The following is an 11,305-nucleotide window of genomic DNA, read 5'->3' on the forward strand; positions in this document are numbered from 1 at the left end:
TCTCTGCACTTTGCCGGGAAGTTGGAGTCATCAGAAATTTCTCCATGCAACCCCACCAGGGTCACCGGAGCTTGGGGCAGACCTCTCTGGGTCTTGGAAGCTGGTTACCGGCTTTGTAATTGCGGTGATGCGGGGGGTATATCAGAGCCTCCCTAAGCAGCGGGCATGCATGCCGGAGCCATAACTGGAAGCTACTTGCTTCTTTCTTACTCAATCAGGCCCTGTGGGTGTCGCAGCGCCCAGTGGTCCCACAGCTCACTAGCAGGGGCACTGCTTCTGTGTGATCAGGTCCCAAATATATTATATTGGCCAGTATCTTTGTAGTCGGGGCCATGCAAACTTTGTACCCTTAGAGAGGCAGCGTACAGCAATTTACACAGACGGCATTGCTTGGTGCGCTACCCCGCCTCCTCTACCACGTGGCTTCCTACATATAAAGTCACGGCTCCCAACATATGGGTCCCCTTTCCTCCCCTTCCCATACCTGACTCCATTTATCCCCTCACTATGATGGTTAATTGATCCTTGGAGTTTCAGTTGCCGTCATTTCCAGCTTGTGTGGACATAGCAAGGATTCGGCTGTCATTGTCATTTTAGACATTCTGGATATTGCCTCACAGTTCCAGAACTCTTAATTCCCTCCAGAGTCAACTTATGAATCAGTCTGAGGGCCCTATTCATCATGTGGCTCCTGATGATTAAGTATCCACCTCGCAGCAGAGGATACTTAACACCGGAGCAATTCATCATTGCTCCGGTGCAGGGACAGCTGCTCCGAAAAGCAGCTGTCCTTGTGATTAGTAGCGCAGCTACATTACTTACCTCTCCCCCCATCGCCGTTTCTACGCAGGCGTGACCTGATATGGAAATATCACCAGCCTAATGGCTTGAACTGGACTTTGCCATCTTTATCTGAAGGACTATGCTTCTCTTATTGCTTGTTGTACTTAGCACTCTGGTTAAGGTATTGTTATACTATCCAATTTCAGAGACCTTCCTGACTACTTGTTCCATTCATGTGTGATAGTTATTATTAAATTATATGCTGTTGGAACTATACACACACAGTAATAAAAATATTGTTGTGTCTTTTCTATGCCTCTTTGCCTGTGTGCCCAATAACGCCCTGCATACCAGGACAGGCCTGTAAGTCTAACATTGTGGTAGCCTCACAGTCCCATCCTCTTTCTGTTTCTATTCTCCCCCTCTTTGGGCACGATTCTATTCAGCGCGATGTAAATAGCTCTGGGAGATAGCTCCCGGAGCTATTCAATTCATCGCGATGTTCGGTCGGGGAACGCTCGTTATCGCGCCTTAAACAGGGTGTTTAGGCGCGATAACGGGCATTCCCCGACCTAACTTCCCGGCGCGAGGCTGTTTTTCCAGCGCGAAAGGCAGAAAACAGCCTCGCACCGGGACTTTTGTCGGATTTCTTCTCTCATCCCCGGAGGGATGAGAGAAGAAATCATTAGTCGGACTTGGCAGCGCGGTGTATTGAATAGCTCCGGGAGCTCACTCCCGGAGCTATTTACATCGCGCTGAATAGAATCGTGCCCTTTGTATTAGTCTCTGTCTCCAAGCTATATGTGTAGCTCATATTCTGTCTCCACATGTGTCTTTCTGTCTGACCATTTGTGTGTATGCCTCCCGCTGCCCCCATCACATTTGTTCCCCGATTTTTTTTTTACCCATTTGCTCAGATGAGTAAAAAAAAGCCAACATCCCCCTGCAGCAAAATCCACCATTCCCCTGTGAGCATCCAGTCCTCCACTACGTACAGCGGTGGTTCCTACCTTCCTTCTGTGGCTGCTATAAAAGCAGAAGTGGCTTTCCATTGGAAACACTTTCTGGTAATCACACTACAGATAGGCAGTCCCAGGGGGAGGAGTTTTCCCTCCCTGGGACTGCTAGCCCAGACTTCCATTAGCAGAAAGAGCACTTCCAATGGGAAGCCTCATCTGCTTTTATTATAGCCTTGCCGTAATAGGTCTTCAATGTGCCATGCCAGCCCCGCCCCCTTTGCACATGACATCATGCATAGGGAACGAGGCCAGCCAGCACCCGGAAGCATGGCAGTGAGGGTGGCACTGGTCGCACACCCCTAGTTATGGCCCTGATTATAGCAGCCCTATTAGGCTTCTAGTGACTGCAGCTGATGCAGCCCTGAGCCGATGCTGTTTTTACTGGGCATGCGCAAGGCTTGATTGTGTTGTTTTCCCCCTGTTCTTTCTTCGCGCATGTGCAATGGATATGGGCCAGACCACAGCAGACGCGAGGTGATGCTGCAGTCAGGGCAGCCCCTCCACAAGTATGAAGTGCCGCTGGTTGTGACTATAGGGATAAAGGGGCCTATTCATCAGAACTTAAAATTCTCTGGAGGTAATTAGGTTTAGAACTTGCATCGAGTTCTACCTAATTACCGGAGGAATTCATCATTCCTCCTCTCCATGAGTATCTATTCTGAAAAGCTGTCATGTTTGCGATGACAGCTTTTCAGAAAATAGCTAGTTTTCCCTCTCTGCACTGACTTATCGCAGCTGGAATCAGTGCTGCACATGCGATGTCACATCTGTAAAACCAGCGCATTCGCAGCACTGCCTACAGCTGCGGTAATTTTGTGTGGAGGGGTTAGGGTTAGGCTGCGGGAGGGGAGGGCGGTTAGGCTAGTGAGAATCCGACATCAGACGGCCGCCGTTCGGCCTCGAACGGGGATCCGAGTCAGGCGGGGAACACCCGAAGAGGGTTCGGGTGGACTCGGAACCCCTATGTTCAGAGCTCATCTCTAATATACAGCCCTTATTGCAGCAATGCAGACTGTAGTTGTGTCCCAATTTACCATGCTGGGGCTAGTACAGTATGTGCCAGACAGACAAACACGCTTACATTGCTTTTGCTGTTTATGTCTAGAGACCAATGGGCATATTTATTAATTATTATTATCGGGCGGTACCCAAAATATTAAGGACCCCACAAATGTAACATGGTGGGAGCGCAGCGGTTATCTCCTGTATCTGCTGCTGTCCCTCCATTTCCAACAGCATCCGCCGCCCCCATAGGTTTCTATGTGGACTGCAAAGCTCCAGAATAGGCAGCAGTCCAGAGCTTGGCCCCAGCAGCTAGCGCCATCTTCAGGTTGTGCAGTTGCTGTAGCCTATGGGCTACACTTCATGGAAATTACCAGGAGAGGGTTCCTCCAAAACCATCCCCGACAATGGCTGCCGCAATGCATAGGAAGTAGACCACGCATGCGCAGTACCAGAGTCCCGAAAGATGTTAATTTGTTATTGCTGTGATTAGCAGAGATAAGAAATTACAATTAATCGGGTCTAAGGGGTCTATTCATTACCACTTAATTTCTAAATTAAATGTTAGTTTCTACAACAGCAAATGAAAGAAAAGTAAGTTTTGGGGCCATTCATCAAAAAAGTAAAGCAGGAGATATCACATATCTCCTGCTTACCTTTCACTTCCGATGTGGCCCGCTGAATTCATCAAGCTCCGAAAATACTATGGGCCCATTTATTAATGATCGCATTTTGCAATGCGATCAGGGCATGCAGTACCGCCCATGATCGCATTGCAAAATGCGATCATAGCGGCCGAATGTATGACCCGGCACATGCAGGGTGACGGGCTCCGATGTGGATGGAGGCTGCTACACATGCGCAGTCCCGCGGCCTGCACATGAGCGGTGCCCATTGCCGGCGGAGGGATCTGGGAGATCCCTCCGCCGGCTGACATGCGGTAAGTCCCCATAGGCTACAGCGGCTAACGCTATCCTCAGATACCTGCTGCGGTCCCTACTTCATACATCCGGGGGGTTACTTAGTATTTGAGGTAAACCCCCCAAAACAGGTTTTTTCGGGGAATTTACCTCAAATTCCCTTTGATAAATGGGCCCCTATATTTTTGGAGCTTGACTGCGGGAGCATTGACCATCTTCCGCTCGTTCCCTCGGGATGGAGCACGGAGTTGCGGAGAGGCATCCTTTTGGATCCCTCTGCCCCTGTCCGGCTCCTTCCACTGGCAGTCTGGACTCGGCAGTGCTAAGTTTCGCTGCTTTGAAATTTAGCAGCAGTGACTGAGTACCTGTGTGTCCGTTTGTGTGTACTCAGCCTCTAAAGGCTCATACACACTAGACCACAGGTTCTCAAACTCAGTCCTCAGGACCCCAAACAGTGCATGTTTTGCAGCTGTCCTCGCAGAATCACAAGTGAAATAATTAGCTCCACCTGTGGATCTTTTAAAATGTGTCAGTGAGTAATGAGCACACCTGTGCACCTGCTGGGTGACCTGGAAAAGGTGACCTGTGTGGGGTCCTGAGGACCGAGTTTGAGAACCTCTGCACTAGACGATGTGCTGTATGAACGATATTGGTGAAAGAAATTCCCTTGAACTTTCTGTAGTGCAGGACAAGTGATATTGGGTGTACACACTGAAAGATGGATGTGGATTGAAAGATCTAAGAGGTAAAAAGGTAGACAATGTCTAGATAGACACCAGATGTTAGACAGTCAATAGGTCGACAAAGACAAAAGGTCGTCACTAAAGGTCGGCATGTAAGAAGGTCGACAGATACAAATGGACAATAGGTCGACATGTAAATGGTCAACACAAAAATGACCTTCATTTTTTTTTTCTAACCCTAATCTTCACCCTAACCCTCCCCTTGGTGCCTAACCCTAACCATCAGGGTAGGTGCCTGACCCTAACCTTCCCTTCTAGTGCCTAACCCTAACAGTCAGGGTAAGTGCCTAACCCTCCGGTAACTGCCTAACCCTTAAAAATCAGTGTCAACCATTTCCACGTCAACATTTCAAACCCGTCGACCTTCTTACATGCCGACATTTAGTGTGTCGACCTTTTGTCCCCGTCGACCTATTGATTGTCTAACATCTGGTGTCTATCTAGACATTGTCTACCTTTTTACTGTAGATCTTTAGACCGGATATCTTTGAAGATATCTTTCAGTGAAGTCATACTGCCTCTGAACAGGCAATAACGACAATATCGTCAGATTGGCCTGCATGTACGGACGACAAAAGACCTTGTTAATGATCCGCGGGAGCGCGCATCGTTGGTCGTTTACTGCATACTCAACGATATATTGTTGAACGATATCATTATCGTCCATAAAAATCGTCTAGTGTGTATGCGGCTTAAGGTATACTAGAAATGTGCCGCTTTGATTGATAGCTGCAAAAAAGATCCAAGTAGGATGGTAGGGTGGCCCAAAGGGGGTCCCAGTTGAATAAATGGGTATAGAGAGTCCAAAGTTGAAAGTGAGTCACGGGGATGGGTAACATGTATAAATCTGAATCTGGGCGAGATGAATAGTGTGCAGCAGACTGAGACCGGCCGCCACGCTAATCTGACAGCCGCTGCACATATGATGACCTGTCAGCGCAGCGCTGTGAACCCCACGCTGTTAAACTCTGTCAGCTGTTCCCAGACAACTGCTTCTGTGTGCAACCGCTCCGGCGGTAGATGATCCGGATTAAGGGACCTCCTGGGCCAACCACTGTTCTACCGCAGTACCACTGATAGAAAGTGGTGTGGTATCACTACCAGCTGAGGCAGCACTTGTGACAAATGTCCTAGTGAGGCAATGGAGGTGGCAGGCAGGTCAGACCGCAGATAGGAACAGCACCAGTCCTAACATGTTTCCCTGCCGCAGCAGGTTCATCAGAGAATTGCCAAGGAAGAATTCTGTCACGGTGGAAGATAGTTTATGTGCAGACACATACATTCTTATGTCTTTGTAAGGTGACAAAGGCATTCCTTGAACATTATGATCTGTTAAAATAGCCATATATATTTTTTCACATTCCTCGTATGCCTTCAAAGTCGTGGAACATGTAAAAGAATTGATACGCTACAGGGATGTGTAGAGGCAGAGCCTCCCCATTATAATCCTGAGATTCGCTATGAAAATGATTAGAATAATACAAAGATATTTATAACTTATAAACATCTTCTTTGTTTATTGTATTCATTTTTATAGTTTACACTCACCAGCTTTCAGAGTTCCACCACGTCTCCTGGACCACATTAAGCAATGGTGCAAACTGACTACACACAAGATGGTACGACAACAAAAGTGTGAAAACAATAGGTGATAAGGATGTGGAGCATTGCAGTCATTCAAATTGGTTATGTATCTGCTAATCACAGCTGGCAATGTGAGGAATGCCTATACTTTTTTTTTTATACGGTTCAATTTATCTAGAAATACTTTAGATAAATCATATGGGAAAGCTTTACATTGGGTGTATCTTACACAAGAAAGCTTTGCATGGCCTATTTGTATAATGTACTGCGACAAGGTCTATAGGGATTCTCCTGGTGTCTGTATATAATAGGAGACGTGAAGCATGAGGGCCTGATTCAGAGATGGACGCTAACGCGATCGCAGCTGTGAAAATATGCTGATGGTTGCAAAGCTTACTCGAGCATAAGGACGTCCACTGCTGCCTTATTTGCGTACAACGTCGCTTACGTGCGTAAAGATCGGTAACATCGACGCACATCGAGCAGCCATCTTGCCCGTGCGGTGGGTCTGACCAGCCGCTTCCTTGGGAGCTCTCCTGACACACAGACCTGAGTAGGAGATCGCAGTGGCCCATGTAACGGCATTCAAACAGACAGACGCACCTGCATTATTCTCACCACTCTCAAATGCCGACAGCCTGTCACTCACTTTGTGATAGATTCCTCTGTGTATCCGCAAACGCAATGTGATCGCAGTGCGACTTATACGCATGGGAGATGACAAACAATTGCTTGATCTGCGTCCGTCTCTGAATGAGGCCCTGAGTTTGTGTAAACTAGATCTCAACTTATTGGAACATGAATGAAGGCAAAATCTTTTATTGATGGCTACAATATTATGTCACTGTGGGGTCTATTCATCATACCTAAAATAAAAAAAAATAAAAAAATAAAAATCGATGGAGGTAATTAGGTTTAGAACTCGCATGGAGTTCTACCTAATTACAAGAGGAATTAATCATTCCTCCTCTCCCATCAGTATCTATTCCGAAAAAAGCTGTCATTTTTGCGATGACAGCTTTTCAGGAAATAGATAGTTTTCCCTCTCTACACTAATTTACCGCAGCTGTAATCTGTGCTGCGCATGCGCTGTTACATCTGTAAAACCAGCATATGCGCAGCACTGCCTACAGCTGCGGTAATTTTGTGCCCTCCTCCAGGGCCAGATTGAGGGCCACATGGGCCTGGAGCTGAAAATTATCAAGGGCCTATTATGAGAAGCAGATGAGGTGTGACCAGCGCTGTGTGATGTGGCCAGAGCCACATGGGCATATACACCCTCTATAATCTCAATACCAATATCTCCATAAATATGTGAATTAAAAAAATGCTTTATTTGTGAGGTAAATAGAAATACAATTTTACGACTTATAATTTATGGCTGACCAGCATATGGTCAGTCAACATCATGCTGTCATGATGATGGGCCTATTTTTATTTGGAGGCCTGGAGCTGGAGCTCCATCCACCTAATTGTTAATCTGGCCCTGCCCCCCTCCCTCCACATACCTCCCCCCCGTCCCCGACTTACCTGCCAGCTGCAGCTCTGACACGTGGTCTCCGAGCAGACCACAGTACAGTTTAGGGAAAAAAAAAAACGTTTTCTTTTTTTTTTCTAAACTGTACTGTGGTATGCTGGGAGAACACAGTGTCCGAGCAGACACTGGAGCCAGAGCGCCAGAGGAAGACGCCGGGGTACCTATCCACACTGACACAGGTAAGTTCTACCTGCTATTTACCACCTCACAGTGGCGAATAGTGACTCCATCAAATTCCGAAAATACATAATTTTCGGAATTTGATGAATACCATCATTGCCATATCCCTATACTAATGTACTAATGTATGGGGAGTGTGGAAAATAACACAGGGGGACTTAACACAGGAGATATCAGTGATACCTCCTGTGTTAAGTGTCATCATGAATACTAAAATAACGTTAATTAAGGAAAATGAACGTTATTTTAGTGTTGATGAATAGGCCCCTGAATCTGTATTATGCACAGCAATTAGTTACTGCGTATGAACAATGCTAATGGGAGCGTTTATTATGTGCAGTATACATTACATAAAGGAATGCAAATATATGAATAAAAATTATTGTCTGTAATTAGTTTATTGCTTAAATGGTCAATACTGTCTGCCACACAGACTGGTAGTCAGGGGCGTATCTATAATGGGTGCAGGGTGTGCGGGGAACACGGGCCCCTGGGTCCAGGGGGGCCCCGCACCGCACACCCTGCACCGCACACCCTGCACCCATAGAATTACTTACATCTCCGGAGTCCCACAGCGGTGCGGGGGTCCGGCGTTGTAAAAACGACTGGAAAATGGCCGCCACGGCCATTTTCCCGTTGTTTGTGCATGTGCAGTACAGGGAAAATGGCAGCCACGGCCATTTTCTCGGTGACCAGCGCTCTCTAGTGCTCAGAGTCTATAACTCCGGCGCTGGCCGCGCACAGCTCAGTGCGCTGCCGGCCCCGGTCAGAGAGGAGGGGGCCCGTGTTGGAGACTACACACGGGTCCCCTCCTCTCTAGAAACGCCCCTGCTGGTAGTCACTGATATTTAAAGTAGCACTAGGGTCGGAAACGCTCCTTACCATGGGTGCCACTGCAATTGACTAGAGCCATACAGCCATTTTTCCCAGGCCCCCATAGTCCTAGCCAAAAACCGTGGCTGCAGGGCGCTGCGGAGTGGGATTTGTGGCTAGTCTCTGGGTGCCTGTTATCGTAATACTGAACTTACAAACCTTTCAAGATCTCCACTTTAAAATTGCTGTGGGGGTACACTTGCATACTCTCCTGAATTATGTAGACCAGCCTTGTGAATCTCACCCACTTCCCCAATGAAGTGGGTGGTCTGGGGGCACAATTAAGCAATTTGCAGCAAACTGTCACCATAGCTCCATTTCTCAGGGATCTCCAGGGGGGCACCAGAAATAAAGTTGACAAGTATGGTGGAGAGGGTTGTGAGAGAGGAAGTAAGGTGCAATCTCTGTGAGCACAGGGAAAGAGAATGAGCTGCGATTTTGCACAGAACCCCAGCTGCGAAAATATGCTAATAGTTCCAAAGCTTACCGAGCATAGGGATGCCCACCACTGCCTTCTCCGTCGTCACGTACCAGCAAATATCGGTAACATCGACCAGACATGCAGCCCTTGTGGTAAGTCTGACCTGTCTCAGTTACAGCAGCTGTCCTGTCATGCAGAGAGCTCTCATGCTGTCAGGAGATCACAATGGCTAATTTATACACGCCCATATAACGGCGTTTAAACGGTAAGCTACACCGCGTTTTTCTATCTACCCCCCATTACCTCCCCCAAACGCTGACTACCTGTCACTCATTTTGCAAATGGTTTCTCTGTGCGTGAAGAATCGCAAGACTATGAGGCATGCGCACTAGCAAAAAAAAAAATTGCTCGTTCTGCATTGCGTACATCTCTGAGTCATGCCCTGAATGGAACAGTACCCAGCAGGGCTGTAACTAGGGTGGTGTGACCAGTGCCATGGCAAAGGGCACCGAAGGGCAGGGGGCTCGGTTTCTATTTATTATCATTCTCACTTGTAGCTTCCTCTTATTTTATCCCCAGCATCTCCTGGCCTCCCCTATCTCTTCCCCATGATTACATGGCCCTTATTTGGGTGTGTTATGTCCCTATTTGAAATATAGGGGGGGCGCCAATGCTCTTTCTGGCACAGGGCAACAATAAAAGTCTTACGGCTCTGGGGGGAGGGGATGGAAGAGATGAGAAAATAAATGTAGCTACTAGGTGATAATGCAGCCTTATGGTGCGTACACACGTAGCGTTTTAAATGAGCGATTTGAATGATAACGTTATCGTTCAAATCAGTCATTTAAATGGTCTCTACCAACTCACCATCGACCAGCGATGCGCGGGCACGTATGGACGATAGCGATATCATCCATCGGCCGTGCATGCCGGTCAACTTGTTCGATATCGAGCAGGTTACTATAGGGACCCATGATTGTTGATCGCAGGTTGCTATAGTTGACGGTCAGTTGGCAGTGTGCTGGATGATCGTTATCGAACATCCAACACACCAGGGTGGGTGCAGGTCGATAAGCCAGCGATATCGTATCGCTGGATGATCGCTACGTGTGTACGCACCATTAGAGTTATAAAGTATTCTACTTTGCCATTGAACCAGTGATTCATAATAATAAATTGCAACTTCCCTTATTAGGAAGTATAAAGTCCAGTTTCAACACTGGGTTGTCATGACAAATATAAATGTTGCATTAGCACTTACCTGCATCTTGCTGTGTCACCTTCCCCAGGTGTCCTGTATGTCCTGCAGATCTTGAGGAAAGTCCCTTTCTCTCCTTGGTATCAGTATAAAGTCCTGCACCCTCTCTGCTATGTGTGTGTGTTACCTGCCTCCTCCTGCATGCCTGGGGTGTGGAGGGTCCTTGATTTCACAAATGCTGTTAAAATCCTATTTACCTTCCATAGCCATGGGAATTTGGAGCCTCGTGTGAACACTGTTGCCAGATCCTTGTGTGGGTCACTGGTGGCAGGTCTTTGTGGCAGAGTGTGGGCACAGGTGGCAGATCCTAGTATGAGCAGAGTCTGGACTGAGGATCCAGCCTTGGGTTCGAATCAAACTTTAAAAAAATAAAAGTTACTTTGGCAGTGTCCAGTGTGTGGAGTGTAAGAGATCTCCCCCCAGTCCTGCGAGAGTCCAGCTTCCCTGCTCCGGTGAGTGACTTCCGTGATTGCTGCCTCTCCTCCCAGTGTGCCTGGGGCAGAGAGTGGAGGTGGAAGCGTTGTCTGATGCAGATCAGCAGGTGACAGGAGGACTCTCCCAGATCCATAGTGCAAACAAATGGGCGTCCCCTCCCAGCAGCTCACCTGTATCCCGTCACCAGCTACAGTGTATGTATGTATGTATACGCCTATACACTAGAGCCTGTACAGCTCTCTCAGCAGCACACATACATACATACATACATACATACATACATACATACACACACACACACTGATACATTGTCACGCTACTGCTGCTGAACTACACTGTGAGTGGAAGGGGAAGAGGTCTGATACTTTAGCTAGATTTACCACCACCAACATATATAACAAAATTACTACTGTATGCATTAAAATGGGATTTGTTTTTTAATCTCTCATTGTGATTTTTTATTTATATAATGATATGTAAGTAAATAGCTTTTGACACCACACGAGTCATGTAGAATGGAACAAAAAACTGACATATATATATAGAGTAG

At 47.2% G+C, this 11,305-nt stretch overlaps 1 protein-coding gene across 2 annotated transcripts in view; it reads right to left on the bottom strand.

Moving 5' to 3' along the window:
- The window catches only part of ANO9 (anoctamin 9), a 77,463-nt gene extending 66,591 nt beyond the window's left edge, over window positions 1–10,872 (bottom strand). For both annotated transcript variants that reach the window (XM_088458128.1, XM_088458127.1), the window contains exon 1: window positions 10,324–10,872. In XM_088458128.1, the coding sequence (XP_088314254.1) occupies window positions 10,324–10,329 (6 nt within the window). In that variant the 5' untranslated portion in view covers window positions 10,330–10,872. The remainder of the gene's footprint in view (window positions 1–10,323) is intronic.
- Window positions 10,873–11,305: the final 433 nt, after the last annotated feature.

The sequence above is a fragment of the Taudactylus pleione genome, unplaced genomic scaffold, assembly GCF_031769625.1.
Source record: "Taudactylus pleione unplaced genomic scaffold, aTauple2 ptg000810l, whole genome shotgun sequence".
In the NCBI taxonomy this organism is placed as follows: Eukaryota; Metazoa; Chordata; class Amphibia; order Anura; family Myobatrachidae; genus Taudactylus; species Taudactylus pleione.